The sequence below is a fragment of the Notothenia rossii genome (assembly GCF_949606895.1).
Source record: "Notothenia rossii genome assembly, chromosome: 7".
Classification (NCBI taxonomy): Eukaryota; Metazoa; Chordata; class Actinopteri; order Perciformes; family Nototheniidae; genus Notothenia; species Notothenia rossii.
The window spans coordinates 32,285,484-32,307,295 of NC_136905.1; the positions used below are offsets into that span (position 1 = coordinate 32,285,484).

At 43.3% G+C, this 21,812-nt stretch overlaps 1 protein-coding gene across 37 annotated transcripts in view; it reads left to right on the forward strand.

Moving 5' to 3' along the window:
* Positions 1-21,812, forward strand: part of rims2a (regulating synaptic membrane exocytosis 2a) — a 145,502-nt gene that overhangs the window by 59,704 nt on the left and 63,986 nt on the right. For 32 of the 37 annotated variants that reach the window (XM_079641457.1, XM_079641463.1, XM_079641436.1 and 29 more), the window contains 3 exons: positions 9,228-10,162; positions 19,250-19,461; positions 20,717-20,836. In XM_079641457.1, the coding sequence (XP_079497583.1) occupies positions 9,228-10,162; positions 19,250-19,461; positions 20,717-20,836 (1,267 nt within the window). Of the gene's footprint in view, positions 1-2,495; positions 2,620-9,227; positions 10,163-18,979; positions 19,048-19,249; positions 19,462-20,716; positions 20,837-21,812 lie in introns of those variants that run through there. The other 5 variants (XM_079641431.1, XM_079641437.1, XM_079641439.1 and 2 more) reach the window with 3 other exon arrangements.

The window sequence follows — 21,812 nt, forward strand, 5'->3', positions numbered from 1 at the left end:
GGGTGTACCGAAGGAGTAATGTGGGAGCACAGCTTAACAACATTATAGGATATTTTATTTCAGCACAGAACAAGCACTGTTTGACTTAAGCCACTTGTTGAAATGCAAAGATTGAAACTGATTTTAGCATGACTGGGCCAAATGCATATTAGGAGCTTTCACACCGCAGTACTTTTCCCACAAAGGTTCATCAGAACTTAGTTCATGAGAACTCTTTAGTTCTCATGAACTAAGTACAGATCGCGTTCACACCGGAATAAATCCCTGAGGGAGGATTAGGCAAATGAAGCCGCTGACGTCACTTCTTCTTCTTTTGCTTTGGGTTTACTGGCAGGCCGCAAAAAACTTCACGGCGTATACTGCCGCCCAAAATCCCCGGAGTTGGGGACTGGCTTCAGTAGAAGCTGCTGGGACTCCCAGCAGCTTCTACTGAAGCCTTCCGAGTAAATCGCCAGAACGCCGACCACCTCCTCATCTCCACCGCTCCCATGTTTTCTTTTGTGTTACCATAAGTTAGTCTCTCTGCGTTTCATTGTTCCATTACCTCAGGCCTGGACTATTGTAACGGACTCCTGTCCGGGGTTCCCAGCAAAACCCTGAAATGGCTCCAGTACATACAGAACTCAGCTGCCAGGGTTCTCACACGCTCCAAGCCCTGGCAGCACATCACCCCCACTCTCTTCAACCTCCACTGGCTCCCAGTCAAGTCCTGCATCACTTACAAACTCCTCCTCCTCACCTACAAGTCCCTCCATGCCCTCTCCCCTCAGTCCCTCACAGATCTCCTCCACCCTTACATCCAGTCCCGCACCCTTCGATCCTCAGACTCCGGCCTGCTCTCCATTCCCCATTCACGCCTCCGCACCTTTGGAAACCGTGCCTTCAGTGTCGCTGCCCCCACCCTCTGGAACTCCCTCTCTGCAGAAATCCGCAATGCCCCTTCTCTCAACATCTTCAAATCAACCCTTAAAACTCATCTGTTCAACATCGCCTTCCAACAATAACTCACTCCCCCCCCCACTTACACTTCCATTTATGCCCCCTGTTTTATGTTTAAGTTTTTTATGTTTTATGTCTTGTCCATATGTTTTTCTGTAAAGTGACCTTGAGTTTATGAAAGGCGCTATATCAATTGAAGTTATTATTATTATTATTATTATTATTAGTATTATTATTAATGCGAGGATAATAAAATGGCGGCTTCACAAAACGTTTTGGGAGTTTTAAGGGGCGTGGTTTGAATTCCGCCCAGCCAATCAGACATAGGAACCTTTTTCTCCCACGAAAGTCCCTGCTCTCTTGCAGGGACGGAAAAGGGGGTAAAAAGGTTCTCATCAACTAATTTTAGTTCAGACTCTTTTTGGTGTGAACGCGACATTTCGGAACAATATCGGAACTAAAGTGGGAAAAGTACTGCAGTGTGAAAGGGCCTATCACAGATTACTCTCTTTTGTCGTTTGAAAACAGAGTGATGCCAGTGATAGTGAATTCAAATTGTTCTGAATAAGGCATTCATGTGAAATGGGTATAACTAAAACTGAAAATTCAGATCGACATTTCTTTCCTTCTGACAAACTTAACCAATTCACAGTTCTTCTCAGAGCTGCCATATCATCATGGAGGGTCTGTAACTGATTTCTTGTCTATCAGAGCTGCAGTCAGATGCTAACTCCACTCAGAGCTACCTAGCGCCCTGCAGCCCCTTCCTGACTCTGTGGTGATAAAACACCCTCAAACCATCGTTGAAAACGCTGTGTCAACAACCCTTCGCCCACCTGCCCCCCCTGAATCCACACCGCTGTCAATCAGCTGTCACCACCGTCATCACAAACAGAACTCACTCTTTGGGTTTATCTTCAGTCCCACTCAGAGTCCCCCTCATGGGAGGGAAGCGATTGGAGAAACATGGTGACAGATGCGAAATGTGTTGAAGCAGAACAGTGAAGAGAAAAAGAGGCAGGAAGAAAGAATTTAAAACACCTAGATACAGTCAGTCATAATACACCCACACACCCACACAGCAGACTTATCAAACCAGGTCACTGAAAAACATCTACGTCATCATGGTGCACAACCAGGGAAAAAAGAATTTGATCCGTTTTGTGAAGCAAAGAAATCATGTGGTAGACTCATCTTTCAATCTCTCTATTCCTGCCTCTATTTATCTCCCTCCCTGCTCCTGTATGTCATTCGATGTCTGAAAATAATACAAAAACCATGTCATTTGTTAATCTTAGCGATCTGAATTAGATTAGGTGAAACGCACTGCTCTGTTTGCGCTGGGGGATACAGTAGATGTCAGCTCGTAATAAACCTAGCAATGTAATTCTTTCTTAGGCAGAGGACTCAGTGGACCGAGTCGACGCTCGACCTCCAGCCAATCGTAGCGATCACATGATGATGGCGTTAAACCCAAGAGTTGGCTTGCTTTCAGAACCCAGAATCCCTTGCAGCAGGGTCATACACTGTGCGGTCTATGCACATGCAGCAGAGTGTAAGAGCAGCAGATCGGCCCAGACAAAGCAGGTCATGATAATGCTACATCATCATTTGGATATTGGGAATTGTAGCTAAACTGTCGGGATGCTGCAGGATTTCAACCCGGTTTGATTGTACCAGGTAACGGGGGAATCTAATGTGATTTTTCACTCTGAGGGGCGTCCTGCATACACAGAGGCCGACTGACTTAGTCTAAGAAGGGAGAGTAACGCTGCATTCGTAAATGGACGCTTAGAGGCATTTGTACCTCTTCTCCTCTCTTCTTCTCTGATTGCTATCGGGTTGAGACATGCACATTCAGCTTGTTTTTCTTTCTTTCTGGTTATCTCATTTCAATAGAGACCATTCTAGGATGTATTGTTGTCATTAGTGGGCCAGCTTTGCTCTTAGAGGAGAGCTCTGCAACACAGCGCCACTCATTTGTTCTCATTTGACTTCTCTCCATTATCCGCAAAGTAGAGGTGGCACTATACCCACGGGGGCAGCGTTGCATTTTCACCTTGATTGCTTTTGGCTTTCTTATTTAACATGTTCCGTGAGAAGCAGCCGAGGCAGAGTGGACGGAGCTGCTGCAGGACCACACTGACTGCTTCTGTCTGCAGACCATTCAAAGCCTTCTAGAAATAAAACAAGGACCGTTTTTAGTGCATGAGCAGAGAGGATTGGAGATACAACAAGGGCCTGGCTCTAGGCTGTGAGACAAAACTGGTGCTAGGTAGTTTGGATCAGACCGGCTCTAGCGTGGAGAAGCAAGGCAGAGATTTGAGCTACAGCCCAAGATCGGACGTTTCCTTTCAGTAAGGCTGATTGTTTCTCATTGTTTAGGCTGCAGTTTGGATGTTGAATGTCTGATAATACAATGTGGTTTAATTGTTTATTTAATGGTCTAACAATTAAAGCTGCAGGAAAATTAAGGTTGTGCATTTTGCTATTACATCTACAGTTAATTCCTAAAAGTGCACTAGCTGTCTTTGCCTCAGGGATAACTGAAAGCTTAATGGTTAAGGTTTTTTGTTACAATCAAGTGCATTTAACTTCCTTTTTGAATAAACATGATGCCCCTGTCAATGACTGTGAACAATAGTTGCTCAATGCTTTTGAGTTTAAAGGCTGAAGTGTTCACACTTTAAAGTAAATTGATCACTAGTTTGTGTGCTGCTGATGCTGTGTATATACAGTATATATGTTTGAAAACATCCTTTTTTAAATTGTAAACCCACATCAAATGTGAATTACTTGCTACCTGCTTGATGTGAGGCTTTTCTTTCATAGCTTTGATAGCTCAGGCAGTGCTACACACATATTATCACATACAGTATAGAGTGAAACAATTGAGTCCATTTGCAGCCTGGGATCTGGGCTCTGACTGGGGATGCTTTCTGATCACATACAAACATCATTTTACCAACTCGTTTTTATGTCGTAAAAATAACAGCATAAAGGTTTTATCATGGCAAGCATGTCAGTTCACTTCTAATCTTTTAGGGTCACTCTTTTTAATCTTCCTGGGCCATAGTGTAATCCCATGATTTTTGAGCCACAGATTTGATACATTATGCTGCTTTTGATAAGGAGAGTGTACTTTAAAAATATGATTTTAATATTAGAATTTAGACGCGCCGGCGGTGTACAAGGCTTTGCTGAAAGCATAAACAGAAAGCATGTTTACACAGCATTAGTATGTCTGTGTGTTTGAATGAAGGTTTGCCACCCCGCACCACCGAGAGGCTTTATACACTCTTTTGCTTTTGCATGTAAACCAATGGTGCTCTTTCTGACTTAGATATCAGGATCTATAGCCAATAGACCCAAACGAATATAAATGCGATGTGTATTCTTTTAAATGCACACTAGCATGGTAACACAATATACTGCTTTGATATTCCGGATTAAGCTTATTAGCATTGTAGCACTTTACCATTAGACGTGGGATAAGCCAATATTACAAAAGTTTTAGGAGTGTTTTTGAAAATATACAGAACCCATTGAGAACATGCGTCTTAATTGTTTTTAACTGCTTTTGGCCATCTCCGTGCAAACAAACTAGGCAACGATGAATGAAGTCAGTGTCAAAAGTGCATGTATATATAAGAGTCCAGCTATAGTGATACTGTAAATTCAGGGTCTCTATCCCTGAATTGAATCTTATTTTCATCACCAACCAAATGAGGCCTCCTGCTTCATACGCTGTCACACCAGAGGATCTCTTTAGTTGGCTGAGAACAGGAAACCAGCAGTAACGGGAGCTGCTGTTGTACCCTCGGCGGGAATGTTCGGAATGGTGCAGCAGAAAGCATTCTCCTGTATTCCCACACTGCACCGCACAGACAGCGAACATGCCTCTCTATTGTCGGCCTGTTAGGATGATTCACTGCTGGTGGATTTTCTGCACGCTGCGCTGCGACTCAGCACCATGTCTGTAGTGACATCACGCACACATCTTGCTATATAAGGGACTCTGATGGAGGAAGCACGTCTCTGTGTGCGCTTCGTGACTCAATTGCTGCAGCAGCCAGGCTTCTGTGCAGCATCTCAGGCATCACAATCCTATGCTGTCCCATCCTTGAGCCTGACAAGCTTGGCTGAATGCAACACGCACACCAGCTGCATGTCTAGCTGTGGGTCATAGTTTACTGGCATCGTCCCCGCTTCCTTTTTTCACACTTCTTCTAATTCACATACGTGGTCAATTATTTCCCCCCTCTTTCCCTTTCCACATTTCTTCTCTCCCCTCTCTGTCTCTGCCTGTGTCACTGAGGATGAAATGCAAATCTAAGATCAGCAGAGTGTGTTACGGCAGAGCTCCGAGGTATCTGCAGAGAGGCTATTACAGTAGCAGTGGCAGCTGGAGCAATGGGGGAATAATGCACGGTACAAAATGTAGTCCTGCGCCAAGGCTGGTTCAGCGTTAGCATCATGATGCAAAGGCTGATAGGGAGTGCGGTTTGTGGCTTACTTGCTCGCTGCCTTCGACATTCCGAGAGGAAGGACATGCAGACTTAACGGGAGCATGGGAATGTGATACGAGTGTCACCAGGAGTTAGAGCCCTTTAAAGGGCAGTTTGTTCATGTTTGTTGTAATTGCCATGTGCATGTTCTATGTGCATTGTGGGTTGAGGGTGTACGATTTCAAGACACAGGAAACATTAGCCCGAAGCCCTGAGGACATTCCGAGAGCCAAAGTGAAGCATTTCTTAGGCAGCCAGTACTGAAAAAAACACACAGCTACACACATAAAGGTATGCACAACTGAAGACATGCGAACATACACTCTTCCATCATCATCAAGTCACTATAAGAAGAGATTTCACATGCTCATCACACTGCCCCTCCCCCCCACTCCCCACTATCTCCCATCCAAGTCACAGCCTATCATTTCTGCTTCTGCTTCACTTTGAATTTGTGAATGAAGTGCTGCTCAGTTAGTGTCCAGGAGCAGGTCATGAATAATGCAGCGACCCTCGTGTGTTTCACTAGCGAAGCAGCGTTTGTGCACTAAAGTGATAGCACACATTTAATTTGATGTGAAGCAGAAAGAGAGGTCTTCATCACACATACTTCAAATGGCCTTTTAGTCTCTCTCTGCCTTTGTTGTAAATGAGGATGTGTTCATTAAAGTCCACATTAGCCATTCCTCTTGTTTTGCTTGTGTTTGTATTTCCAGTGCATCACCAGTGCTAAGATTTGTCTTTGTACTGCTTTTGCAAGAGATGACATTGTGCAATCAGTTAGTGGCTTATACTGTCCATCATTGATCTTGAGTTGCTGTTGATCAAGTAATGTACATTGCATTTGGCATCTCCACATCGTTCAGGTGTGGTGTCTATCCTCTCAGAGAAGATTCTTTGGAAAAACATTTTTTATACCAGAAATGTAAAATGGCATTACAAATACTTGTATTAACCTGCTATTACGTGACTCTGGTTTATTTTTGTTTGGAATGGAGGAAATTATCAAAGTTGCAAAAAGAATGGCATCTGAAAGGGATGAACTAGACTCCAAACCAAAGTCCCAGCAGCAGTCACCAGTTCTTACTTCACATCCCAGCCCACATCCATCTCATAAAGTTGTTATGGCAAACTGGTTAGCATGCAGTTGCTCATTTAGTCGCCCAAATGACATGGAGCAAGATAAGCTTAGTTTAATACACTTGGCAAAGTACGTCCAATAATCACTTTGCTTTTATCTCAGGTTTGGTCCCCTCCAACTTCTGATGACATTTTTTTCTCTTAACCCTTAGATGCATAAGTGGGTCTTTTTAGACCCGGTGAGGTGGTGTTCTTAGAGTATCTTTGTAATTACATTTTATTATCATTTCATATTCCAGCTATTCCTCCAAAAACATGTTTTGGATATCATGCCATTCTAAAGTGATTTTTCTTAACCAAAATGACAAAAATGGCATAAAAACACATATTATTCTAATACGGGTCCTTTTTGACCCACTTATGGAAGAGTGTGGGTCCAGTCACTCGTGCATCCAAGGGTAAGCATCTAAATGTCCCATCATGTTCACTATGTGACTACTTCGTCTGAAAGTAGCATACAGTACGTTTATTAGATCTTTTTTGCAGAAAATCGTTGATTGTTAATAATAATTATTACCATCAATACTTTCTTTTTATGTATAAATAGTATTCCGCCTCTGTGTAACATCCCATATTTTAACATTTGTTCATGAACTTTACATTGTGCTCATAGATCATCGTAGATTCGTCTCTCCTTAAAACTTGCACTTTATTTTAGGGAGATTATTCAGTGTTTGAAATATAATTCAACACAGAAAACACAAAAATACTCTTTACCCCATGTGCCTTAGCAGAGTGCTGATGTACATTCATTATACTCTGGCTAACGTGGTCTTTGATACAGTAGACAGGGACCAACCCTCCCTGCTTCAGTAAATTAGCCAATCACGAGTGAGGAGTCCGTACCTTGGCCACTGAGCAAGGCTGGCAGCAGTGATTTATGAAGCCCTTTGAAATGTATGGTAACTTGTCACGTACAAAATTAAAGGAATGCTTCACAGAGCATTTTTTTCCTCACTAAAATGACATTATTATTTTGGGGGGAAAAGTGGAAGAAATGTAGGAGAAAAGTGGCTTATGAATAATTGATTTTCAACAAAAGAATAAATGCATTAATGCACAGGCTTTTCACCCACCTCCCGGCTGCCTTCCTTTCAGACAATGATTAAATGATTGATAGCTAATTTTAAGAAATATGGGGCTCCTGACTGTAACCATACTTGAAGATATCCATCTTTTATTTTCACCTAATGTCCAATATAACTGTGCTTATTTTAAGATGATACTTCTCTTCAGTCTGTTATATCTTCTTAAGACCCGGCCACATGAGCATTTTCAGCATTTTTGAAAGTAGTTTGAGTTTAATGGTGTTAGTCTTCCCCTCTCATATGTGTGTTTCTTAAGTTCTGAGTGACATAAGGTGTTTTTACCTTGATGAAAACGGTGGCTAAATATATAAATGCACCTCTATAGTTCACACATTTAGACAGAACTAATGTCTTCTTGTCTCTTTCTTCGTCATGTCCATTGAACTGTGTACACAGACACAATCTGTGAAACTCTCAATCATTTATCAATGCGATACTTGCAGTACACTGTCTGCTTCATAATTGTTCTGCCTAAGCACACACACACACACACACACACACACACACACACACACACACACACACACACACACACACACACACACACACACACACACACACACACACACACACACACACACACACACACACACACACACACACACACACACACACACACACACACACACACACACACACACACACACACACACACACACACACACACACACACACACACACACAAACACACACACACACACACAAACACACACACACACACACACATCATTGAGTGATCAGATGAAATATGAAAGATTGCCTATTGCATTAAAAGTCAACCATTAGATACCACATTGTCTTTGTGAAGACTGTGTATCCTTCCTTATATAATTAGAAGCTTACATGCCACTTGATTTGGTTCAGCTCAGCAAACATGTTACTTGTAAAATCTTGACGTGCCAATTGCTTTTGAAGTGTGCCAGAAGGAGAGCATCAGTCAGCCATGTTATAGAGTACATAGAATCTCGCAGTGAGAAAAGGGGAGTGCTGCTGCATACTTCTGCTTAGTTCTATTTCTCTCTTTCTGTTGTGTGTGTGTGTGTGTGTGTGTGTGTGGGTGTGTGTGTGTGTGTGTGTGTGTGTGTGTGTGTGTGTGTGTGTGTGTGTGTGTGTGTGTGTGTGTGTGTGTGTGTGTGTGTGTGTGTGTGTGTGTGTGTGTGTGTGTGTGTGTGTGTGTGTGTGTGTGTGTGTGTGTGTGTGTGTGTGTGTGAGAGACAGAGACAGAGACAGAGACAGAGACAGAGCAGGCTTTCATCAGGTTTTGACAGAGACTGAGGCCTACAGAGTGCAGTGCAAAGTAAAGTGAAGCTACAGACTGAAGTGTGATGAAGCACCGTAAGGCTAACGTCTGACTGAAACCTTATATTTCCAGTAGCAAACATGCAGACACTGTATGCTCATCGGAAATGGCGCTAAGCATCACAATTTTTTTGGACTATAAACCATGGATAGGAGGATATGTAGATTGTATTAACTAAATCAGAAAAGGTTGCGTTTAAAGCGGACCAAGTTCTAAATTCCACTATGGTTTTCCCTTCTCTTTGATCTACAGGAAACGAAGTCCATCTGCATCCAGGGATCCAAACCAAAAATACGACCAAGGGGAGGGGGGCGATCACTCACAGTATGCCCCGACGGACGGCGGCATGCCCAGATCACCGTCTGACTATGGGGATGGGGACCCCCGGCGGGCTCCGAGGGGCCCACACATGTACCCAGATGCAGATGCGGCACGAATGGGCTACCGGGACCGGCGGGGCCCTGGGCGCTGGCACTCCCAGGAATACCCGCTGGACCAAGAGCTAGATGGACCCAGCGAGTACGACCTCCAGCGGCAGCGGCAGGAGGAATTCCAGACGCGTTACCGTAGCGACCCCAACCTGGCCCGCTACCCTGTGAAGCCGCAACCCTACGAGGAGCAGATGAGAATGCACGCAGAGGTGGGCCGCATGAGGCACGAGCGTCGTCATAGTGACGTCTCTCTGGCCTACACGGAGCAGGACGACCCAGGACCCGTCCGGCTGTCCCGCCAGCATCTCACCGAGCGCCGGCCGCCCATGGTGGGACAGCGCTCCTACTCCGTCGACCGCTCCTCCCCGGGGCCCATGGGGGGCAGCCTCGGAGGCCACAGATCCTCCAACCACAGCCCCCCTACGCCGCACCGCAGCCCCGTGCTGGGGGACCGATCTGGAGAACTGCGTAGAGGGGACATAGATTCCATGAGGAGGCAGCAGCACCACCTCGACCCCAGCTCGGCCGTCCGCAAGACCAAGAGGGAGAAGATGGAGAGCATGCTGAGGAACGACTCTCTCAGCTCGGACCAGTCAGAGTCTGTGCGGCCGCCACCCCCCAAGCCCCACAAAACCAAAAAGGGAGGAAAGATGCGGCAGGTGTCGCTCAGCAGCTCGGAGGAGGAGCTGGCCACCACACCAGAGTACACCAGCTGTGAGGACGTGGAGATAGAGAGTGAGTCAGTCAGTGAGAAAGGTAGGAGCCACACAGAAACACTTCCTCTCTGCTCTGTATACATATAACTGTAATATAAACTTCATTTTAGCAGTACCTTATACATACAAATGCACGTTTCTCAGTTGCTTTTTAATGCAATTATAAGGACATTCAGTATGATAGTGACATAATGTTGTTGAGTTGATGTTGCTGTCTCCTGTTGATATTGATTCTTGCAGATGTTGACTCAGATATAACCTTCAGTTCCCCAGTCTACAGTAATATGTGCTCTCTGTGTTTCTATGTCTATATGTGTGTTTGTTTGTGTAGGGCTCCTTATTTTCCCAAAAAAAACAACAGACAACATTATAATTTGTTCGAGTTAAAAAACCCAGCTTAGGATCTATCACCAACATCTATGACAAAAACACAACTTTTTAGAGCAAGCACTTTTTAGATTAACATTTAAATATATATTTATATATTTTCTTCCTTAAAGTGACTGGTCTTTAACAGTCACTCATTTCTATTATCTCTACATTGTTTTTCTTCAGTTTCTATACTTTGATGACTTTGTACAGGTCTTTCTTTACGGTAAACTGCAATGAACCGTGAACAGCTTTTGCTGATATGTTTGATCATATCTTTTTTTTTAAGTGCTTCTTAAATGACATCCTGGCATTTGAATATAAATTGAAAACAATGAGCCTTACGTATGTGCAAAGCACTATAGCGTTTCATGTGTGTTCTATATGAATTTACTCACACAGCTCCCGGCCTTGGAAGAGGAGGCTTGTGCGCTCACAAGCCAGCCAGATATGTTTTAGTGTGGATGGCTGTTTATGTGTGTGGCTGTATGTTGAAATGAATGTTAATGCTCTCAAGGCCTTCTCCTTTATGCTGTCATCTTATGGCACACTTTGCCAGGTCCTACCACCACAGCTGTTTCTCATGGTCGGACAGTGTTACATAGCTGTGGGACAGAGGGAAGCAGGGACAGGGCTTGATGGTGGGTTTCAAGTGAAACGGGGTGAACTTAGTTAATAAAAATAGCAGTGTATTTTACTGAGTATCTCATCACTGCTGTGATGGGTATTGTATGTTTTCCTTCAGTATACTGTAGCCTTGACTTCCATACTGTCTACTTACAATTCTAGTGATACAGTACAGTTGCGCATTACAAAATGGCAGTAGGATTATGGTTCAGTCAAATGGAAATGGGAGTACAAACTGACACTGACACCACTGCAAAAACACCCCGTGACTGTTAGTACAAGCAGCATATTATGACCCATATTATGCTTTTTGTCTCAAGGTGTAAATCAGGTCACGGCCGATAAAGAGCAACAAAGTCGGCATAGGGACACAGGGACACACAAATACCTTACACACTGTTCTTGTCCCATGTAAATATAATCGTTGAGTTATATTTAACAAGTTAAAGGTAACACATAGTGTAACATGACGTGAAAAACGTAGGTTAGGCTACATTACTTCACGTACAGTAAACTAGTGTACCCATTCACAAGCTATATATATATTTTTTTTACCTAAACCATGATCTTTTCCTAGATTTAAAGTTGCGACGGTTTTACAACTTTTACCGGGTGTTTAGGTAAGAGAACATCTTGGTCTCCTGCCTTTTGTAATTGTGCTAATTTAAAAACTCCTGTTTTTCAGATTGAGGTCAGAAACAGATGTGGTCGTATGGGTGAAAAGATAATAAAGAAATGTCATGCGGTTAGCTAGGTTAAGGCTCAGCATGCCTTCCTTGCTGTCTAACTACAACAAGTAAAAAAAGAAATGAACATCAGATGGCTGATGGGAAATGCGCTACCTGCTTGGAGCATCAAATGTATAAACACGCACTGGCAAGCAAAGTGACTGAATGAAATGCAGCTTTGCATAGATCAACATCAAAAGCAATTGTTAGGCTGTTAGCTTCTTGACTGCTCCACCTGCTTGACAGTTGTCGTAATTACAAATTGATTTTGTTGTCAAACCCTTAATTACAGAAGCCTTTACTCTAAAAAGGTTAAAAACACTAAGTAAAATGTAAGCATGAGGCGCAGTTGACAAATGAAGGATTACAAAAACAGAAAGGTAGAAAGCACAGTAGCAGGTTGCTACACCAAACCAAAGCGCCTGCCACAAGCTCAACATGTTTAATCTAGAGGAGAGGGGAGGAATTCAGTCGGTCTGCTCTATCATGTAACTGTTCTCCTTACTTAGGGAAGCAGCCCAGCACTAGCTCTACATTATTGATGTGGGAGTTTCCAGGTTTCCAGGTAGCCATGATGGAACCAAAATAGGTAGAAGAGTCGGCTGTTTGCAGGGTCAGAGTTTCTGTTGTTTCTGTCTGCTTCTGTATGCCTCCTTCACAGGTCAGGCTGTGTAGAAGAGAGGGGAAAACACACAGGAAAGAGCTGGACTATTGACCTGAATAAGTATAGCAAACCACAGAACATTTACAGACAGTGCTTAATGTGGAGCTATCATTGGCCCTTAGTTATAATTGGCACTTTGATTAATTTATGACATAATTAAGGTTGCTAGTTTATGGTGCATGCAGGGACTCTGATAACTGGTTCAGAGAATTCTACTGAACCATTTACTTTAAAACCAGAGGTAGCTTTGTTGCACTCTGCCAAAATGTAATTACATAACAGAGAGAGGTCCAAAACTCCTGGCTCCATATGTGGGCATGTGACAATGTGACATTCTAACAGCCATAAAGAAAGATCAGACAGTGTTTGTTGTACATAGAGTTTACACATGGAAAAATTCAGCATGAGTGTGGAAAAGGCTTAGATGTACATTAGCGGAACCGAGTTGCGCAGGTGTTGTTTTTTTATGTTCCTAAAAAGACACCAATTGAGATTTTATTTCCCTCTGTGAACATGCAAATCTAGCACTCTCTGATATGCATAAAGAGAGTGACATTACATTAAACATCCAGACAGCAAAGCAAAGAACACCGCATTTTTGTTCATGTCTGGTCACAAGAGGAAAGAGATGAGAAAAAGGGCAGAAAGCACCATTTGGCCATATGTGGCACGTCCGCGTAGTTTGTGCGGCAAATGGGTGTGTAGCAGCAGGCTGAGCAGGGTGCATGCCATGCCCTCATATCTCCGACACCCTTAGGAGGGAGGCAGGAAGGGTGGGGGGGCTTAATGGATGGAGAAGCAGATGAGACTAAGGGGAGGCGGAGACCAGAGGAGAGAGGGTGTGCCAGCTGTAATGAGCCTGGCTCGTGCCTGCGAGCACTGGAGACTGATTTATCACGACGGTCCTCTCCCTGTGTTTTCCTCCTTATTGATTCCCCCGACATGCCGTCTCATAATAATGCCGAACAAACAGAATAGGAGAGGCCGGCTAACTACGGCAGAGAGGTGAACATTGTGTAGGGACAGCCTAAGTTACATCCTCCTAAAGGCTTTTGTGAGCAGTTTTTCCACTTCCATAGGTCTGTTGGGTTTGTGGTCTGCACTGAAAAAACTGAACCGTTCACACTAATTAAATGTATCATGTGAACAGATTTCACATGACTGTATCAGGTTAGTTGAAAGCAATAACATTAAGTCACCTTTTATACCTTAACCGGTAGAACTACAGTTTTCTCTCCTTGCTAGTAGAAGTTAGATACAGGTGTTTTGTTTGAGGTTATAAGACCGGCCTCCCAGGGGTTTTACATGACACTGTATCACCTTCCCAGTTTGGTGACTATGTTAAAACACACACAGTTTCACCCCGGCCTCTTTTCTGCTCTCACCTCTCGAATTGTAGTAAAAACAGCATCAATAATTAATGATCCAATTAATAGTTTACACTGGTTTTTATTGAGCTGTCAAAGTGATGGAGAGCCTGCTGCTGGTGAACTCCACCACTGCCTGCGCTCCTCCTCTGCCCTGAGTCAGCACTTTGCGGGGCCTCGGAGTCCGGGCGGATCGGCAGGCCCACCGCAGACTGCTGATGCTCACAATTTATGGCCATGATGAGTTTCCTGCTTCCACGCTGTGCCTCTCGCCGGGGATCAGTGCCCAATTGTGGCGTGCCACTGTTAATAAAGCTTCAGGGAAAGAAAGGGCGGCATACCTCCATGTTTACACGTACTCAAATGAGTTTTGACGGACATCGATGGGCCTGGGGGAGGTGGGGGAGTATGATGGGAGGACAGGTGGAGGGGGAAACTATCGATGACCTTGAGATAAGCTGCGTATCTAAATGTTTATCCATAGCTCTAAATTGACAAATAATCCGAATCAGATCGAGTTTATTGCCAGGTATGTTATATATTGGGATGTATTGTGTGTCTTTTCATACAACAGTGGGAAGTGCATTTTCATTTATAAGAATCTCTTTAACATAAAAAATCAAGGAATTATTTGTGTGCAATCTGAGCAAAGTAAATTACATTTGCCCTTTTTGTAAGGCTTTTAAGGTACCCCAATATATGCAACCACTGTCTTACCTGAAGGGGATCTACATGATGTTTCCCTCCTTGATGATAAATGCAGGCCTCAAGCTGTTTGGACTATCATGGCCACATTAGGGCAAGTGACTCGTTCAATGTAGAGTGTGCACGGCGCTGAACTGGGCTCTGGAGTTTGTGCTGCCGACATGATAGCAGCTGGGAGGCAAAGAGGGTAATCACTGTTGTCAGCTGTTGGTTAGAGGGCCACGGAGGGCAAAGCCTGTCTGGAGACACCCATAATGTTTTATCACAGTGCATAACTGTGTACAGTAAGTCGTTTTAGCACTCCCCTGCACTGACGGATGGATAGTGATAGCTTAGAGAAAGAGCAGGGAGGGAAGGAGGACAGTTTGTTTGGCTCCGACTGACCTTGCCACTTTGAATATGATACAATTGTAAGTGTGGAAATGACTCTGGTTGGTTTGAATGTGGATGTTAATAAAAAAGTCCTTGATGCTGGAGGTTAATAAGTTTAACATCACCATAAAGTGCAAAGTCAAATAATAATGATGTGCATTGTGAAAATGAAAGTAAACAACTGGAACTATATTGCACAATAGACTCAAAAGCTAGTTATAATTATGCTACAAGATATATGCCAAATCAAGAATAGACACAAAATGTGACTTTATTAGAAGATAGTTCCAAATATATTAACGAGGCAAGAAAAAAAAGAATCATGCAAGGTAAGAAATCAGAGCACATATTAGACACAATTGGCCGGTTGTACCAGGAGACAAAGTAAGTTGTTATATAATAAAATAAAAGCAAGATACTAACACCATATTGATCCAGACGGGTAGGCCAGTGCTTTTTCTTCTCAATATGTTTTAATTTATTTCCAATTAAGTTGTTTTTAATAGTATCGCTAAACATTAGCAACTAATTTGCTAGGTTACATCTTCTCATTCATATTAGGATTAAAAATGGACAACGCCAAAAGGAAAAACTGAAATTGTTCAAAACATTATTTATGCCATAAAGAAATATCTTTTTGGTGAGAATGTTTTGTCCTAACATCAGCCGAGTTAGAAGACTCACGAATGGGGCTATATTTATTCACAGTGGCACTATCTTTACACAGCGTTCTTCTTCTATGCGGCTTTTTCTGTTCTGAATATCCCTTCCTTTTTTTACCCTTGTAATCCCCCACTCCACCACCACCTCCTCTTTTGCATTCAGATGCATATGCAGGCTATTTTTATGCCTTTCCATCAGAGTTCGCTGTTTGCCTTGAGATTGAATCCTCAGCAAGATAATGCTTGAAGGAGGCCTGCCTGTGTACATCCATTAAGTTATACAGCTCTTTGCAGGGGAAGTGCACAGGTTGAACAAGTGCAGGGTTTTCAGATAACCTTCCTTTCCCTACATACACTCATGCAAGCAAGCAACATATCGACAACAGTACACATTCGTTAACTGTACTTTGAGTCGTCAAAAAATAAACCTTTTCCCTAAATAACAAGGTGTTAAAAACAGATTTATGTTACACACTCAGGTCTCAGGACAAACCTTTATTCCCCTTTACCTCGATTTTCTAAACGCCACATTCAGATTTAATATCTTTCTTGTATTCTAATTAGCTTACATTTTTTTTAAGCCTCTGAATCAAATTGAATGTGCTCTCTCTGTCCACCTCGTTGTTCCACTTGTGGAACAGGTTGGTTTTGCATATGTAGCTCTCAGTCTCCAACAGAATAAATAATGTGAATTGATATTTGTCTCATAAAATATCTGTCATCTCTTCCCGGGTTGACCTAAGCATCACATCTGCAGCAGTAAATCGGTTTAGAGGTCTTGGTACACTCTGTAAGCTAACCAACATCAGAATCAGAATCAGAATACCTTTATTAGTCCCAAATAGGGGACATTTGCATCATTACACCAGGAAAGAGTCACAGACAGCTCAATGTTACATATGTTAAAAAAAGTACTAAGTTATGATATAATAAAAAATATAATAAAAAAATAAAAGTAAAAACAAAAAAACTTTTCAAAATACAAATCCTGTAACAGTTCTTAGGATTTAGCAGCCAGGTATATATTACACAGTTATTAAGGGCATATGTATATTTATATATAGCACATATAGCACATATTGCACATAGTTTGATGGTATTTAACAGCAGCAAGTTACACAATTTACAAAATACAAAATGCAAAAAACACACCTTGTAACGTTTCTAAGGATTTAGCAGCCAGGTATAAATTACACAGTTATTAACGGCATATATATATTGCCCATATAGCACATTTTGCACATAGTTGATTGTTATTTAGCAGCAAGGGGTGATATAGTCTGTGTTGTGGTGTGTGTAGGGGAGGAGGGGGGGGTCTACTAGGGGCTGTGCTGGTTGTATAGTCTGACCGCTGCAGGAAGGAAGGACCTGCGGTATCTCTCCGTGAGACAGGTGGGGTGCAGCAACCTGTCGCTGAAGGAGCTGCACAGTGAGGACAGGGTGTCCTGGAGGGAATGGGACATATTGTCCAGCAGGGAGGACAGCTTGGTTGCCATTCTCCTGTCTCCCACCACCTCCACAGTGTCCAGAGGACTCCCCAGGACAGAGCTGGCCTTCCTTACTAGTCTGTTCGGTCTCTTCCTTTCAGCAGCCGAGATGCTGCTGCCCCAGCAGGCCACACCATAGAAAATGGCTGATGCCACAACAGAGTCATAACATGTCTGAAGGAGTGCCCCCTGCACCCCAAAAGACCTCAGTCTCCTCAGCAGAAAGAGTCTGCTCTGTCCCTTCTTGTACAGAGCAGCAGAATTATCAGTCCAGTCCAGTTGATTGTTCAGATGAACACCCAGGTATTTGTAAGATTTCACAATCTCAATGTCCGCTCCCTGCGTCAGGGGGGAGTGTTGGCACCGTCTGAAATCCACCACCAGCTCCTTGGTCTACGCTGCGTTCAGCTGGTTCCTCTGGCACCAGAAGGTGAAGTCATGCGTCAGCTCCCTGTATTCCCTGTACTCCCTGTCGTCCTTGTTGGAGATGAGGCCAACGATGGCGGAGTCGTCAGTTCTACTCTAAGCCGTCAGCTGGATTGATGAGAAAATAAAAAAAGTTAAAAGACATGTCCCAGAAACCTCCATCCTGTAATAACATTAAAGCAGTTTGCCCAGCCTGTATCTTCTCCAGGCTGTCCACTGGTGCTGCTCCAGAAGTTGTAATCAGAGCCTCATCTTTAAAAGCTCTCCCTGGTGCACTTTAGATTGAGGTCAGTTAAGGCTGTGTGGCATTGCAATCTGAATCCCCAGTTAAACACATTAGAGTGGTGCTCTGCTCCCGCCCACAGCTACTGTATGATAAGATAGCACTTTACTTTTTTTGAGCAAAATGTTAGTGTCTGCTGATTTAAACTTAGGCATCTATAAAGAGCTTTTAGAGATTGTTGTTAAATATGTTGTTTCAGTGGACATATAAATATTAGTTGAACAGTTCTTCTTAATTTTTGATTATAACTCCTTTCTGATTGTGTTTGCATCTTTGATGAAATGTAAGGAAATACAAACCTGTATTACAGTTGCATGAAGTAGCCATTAGTGTGCCTGGACATAGTTGTAGCTTTGTTCCTTAGCCTCCCAGATCTTGTTGCATTTTATCTTGCGATCCATCAAGGTAGTAACACATCATTCAAAATATGGCATTTTCCAGATCAGTGTAATTTGGAAGTTGAAGGTTTGTCTTAATGAAGAACCCATTTTCGATAAACCTAATTTCTTGCTGTCGCTGATACAGTTGTTTCTTACTCCCCCTTCCTATCTGCCGTCACATTCCATTTGTTATGGCAAGCTAGATTCACAAGATCATGAATTCATGGATAACAATTGTGCAAATCCTGAACAAAATGGTGGGATTTACTCTATGTCCTGTAGGTAAGACAAGGAAAAGATGAGCATCAAATGTATAGTGTTAAGAGCTGGCAGAGCGTGTAGTGGGGCTCCATCCCTGCTGTGGCGGACGCAGGGTCGAAGCCTGCGGCCCCCTGCCATTCCCTCTATCTCCCCCTCTAACACTGTCGCATCCTAATAAACGCTAAACTGGCCCTAAAAGACGAATAAATGAATGTCCAAAGGAAGAACGGCGGCCTGTGTGGAGGTGGTCACATTGTTATTGACCTGAGCTGCATCTTTCTTTCTCCACAGGGATCTCTTGACTTAGAGGTTCACATGCTGACCAGCTTTGAGTTTTACAGTATGTGAGAGTGTGTGTGTGTGTGTGTGTGCAAATATGATTGTTTGGATGTCTTGTTTGCTTCTGTATGTGTGTATTATGTGTGTACGTTTGTCTGGCGGTTACTGTCTGTTGTTGTTTGTGTCCTCACTGGTCCCTCTCGATGTCCTTTCTTGTGTGTGCGTCCTTTCCCCCCCCACCTTACAGGAGATTTGGATGGCCATTGGTGGGACCATGCTTCTTGGCATAGCAGCGAGGCCTCCCCAATGTCTTTGGTGAGACATGTGGAGTCCTGCCTTGACCTCCCCCCTCTCCCGTCCCTCCCTAACCCCCCATCTCTCTCTCCCTCTCTCTGTCTCTCTCCCCCCCATCCCCCCCTCTACCAGAGTCTTTTGTCATCTCATGTTTCCTTCGTTTTATTTACACCTTTGCATGTTGTTTTTCTGTTTTCTTTCTGTTTTTATCCCACACCTGTAGGGGACAGTCAAAGGGGAAAAAGAAAAACAATTGAGCAGACATTTATGTCCGAGCCGACACACACCTTATCTGAGAGGCAAAAGAAAATGGTGCGCTTTGGGGGACACTCATTTGAAGAGGACTTGGCATGGTGTGAACCGCAGGTTAAAGACTCGGGAGTTGATACGTGCAGTAGCACTACCCTAAACGAGGAGCATAGCCATAGTGAGAAGGTACTAAGACAATCTAGCCTGCATTTTGTTATTATTATTTTTAACCTACCCATCCAGTCTTTGTTTTGCTCTGTCACTCAGTGTAAATAGGTGAGATGTTTGTTTTTTGGATTTTTATTTGACGTTTGTATAAATTGATTTCTCTTGCGATTTCGTTCCTTTTTTGTTTTTTCGGTTACTTTTGGCTCCACCTTGCTCGGTGTTGCCGAAAAAGTCTTTTGGGGGCACCCTCTTTGCTTGCTACTTGTACTTGCTGTTTTGCTCCCCAAACAGAAACAACACATCTTACAGTAGTTTTAGCATTGACACACAACCTCTCTGTTTGTCATGGCACACAGGAATGTGGGTCTCTCCTAGTTGCATGCTCGTTCTCCTCCGTATGTTGTTTTCTTGCTCTGCAGCGGTCCTGTTTAGTGTCATAGGAAACATCTTTACTCAGGGCCGACCCTCTCACTCTGCTGCCCCCCTCCCCCCCCCCACAGCACCCAGTCCAGACAGAACCCGCCCCTTGCCTAACTTTCCACTCACTTCTTTAGCAAACCTAAATGATTGTAAGCACACAAAACAGGGAAGACTGATTTGTTTTGCACCAAAAATGAAAACATATGTTTTTCTTTTTTCCTTTCCACTGCGCGTCTGTGATTTCACCCTCTCTGTGTCTCATGGCTTTAATACATGCGCTCTATTTTCCATTCTTTTTTTAATCTTTGAACTGGACTACCTCATTTGTTCTTGCATCATAGATGACCTTTTTCCCCCCCCTTTTTCGCAGTCTGCTTTCCCCTCACTCCTCCACCTGATGATGGTTGTATGTCTGTGTGTAGTGAGACTCCGGTCTTCCTGCTCCACTTTGAAGAGCTGGTTGGAGGTGTAGGGTTGGGGCTGCTTGCATTACTCTGCATGGGGCGCTGCATGAAGCTAACTCCACCTTCACACTGGCATGTTCACACAAGCTCTGGAAATAACACCTTTCACTGTTGTGTTGGATGTTATTTTTCATCAATAGTTCGTCCTTGATTCTCTTAGCAATTCAATATCCCGTCTTTTAAAATGTAAATAATTGAGCGTGTTGCTAGATAAAACATTTAACAATTGATGAGGGCGACAGAGTTTGTGTGAACTCTCTTCCCTGAGTGAATACATACTCTCCCCATGCACCCTTTTCACTATGGACAGTTGTCTGCTTGGGTCTAATGTAATCACATGCAAGCGGATGAGTTGTTAACAATAGGTGTGTGTTGCTCTGACCTTGTAGCACCCGGTGACGTGGCAGCCGTCCAAAGATGGGGATCGCCTAATAGGGCGTATTTTACTCAACAAGCGCATGAAAGATGGAAGTGTGCCTCGAGACTCAGGAGCTCTGCTTGGTCTAAAGGTGAGCTCATAATGATTCTACCTGTCTGTGTGTGTCTGAAGATCTCATGTGTTTAAGCTGCAGTTTGGTAACATATTCAATACTACATAACTTAAATAACTTTTAAGAATCTCTAAAAGTGTTAAGGTAAAGGATCACTGTACTCCGCAGTAAACATAACTTCACTATGGCCGAGGGCTCTGAGTCGTGCCTATACTTAGGAAGGTTGTTAAAAAGAATACGGACAATCTGTCGTCTACACCAAGACGGCAAAACTCTTTATTGCTCCCACGTTGTCAACAGCGTGTGCGCCCCTCCTTCTGTTCTTACCCTTCACAATAAAAGCCCTCGACATGTACGCAGCATGACTGCTTACCAGAGGAACGTGAATGTAGAGAGAGAGTCATGCTAAGAGGCAACTTAACAAAACGTTTTCACAAAACAGATTTCAGTGCATCGTTTAGCTGTGACTGTTTTATTTACTGTTGTATGTTTAACCAGCACTGCGTCATTTCACATTTTGATTTGGGTTTACAAGCAGTGATTGAAACTTAGAGATACGTTAGAGTATCTTCTGCTCCGATTGGTTGTTTTCCTTCTGGGCAGAGGACTCCAAATTCCAAATTCTGGGAGGCAGAGGAACATGATATTTTGTACTACAGTCAAATGCACTACAGTCACAATATCAGAATGACAAAAGGTACATTTATGAAAGCTACCAACTGCAGCTTTAAAATATGCACATTTATCACAAATGTTGGTTGAGTGGACTTCAGTGGAAGCAGGGATTCTGGGGAGGTTTGACAGGTCCAGCTGATTATCAGTGTTGGTTGTGAACATACGTACAGTGTCTTTCTACTATTTTGTTGCCTTTTTTTTGCGTGTGCTGATTTTCTCCTTGGCTTTCCAATTATCGATAACATCATAGTGCTACTCAGTAATAATATTCATTAAAGACTTGATTATGTCCCTGATGAATATTAATGAGCATCGTTTA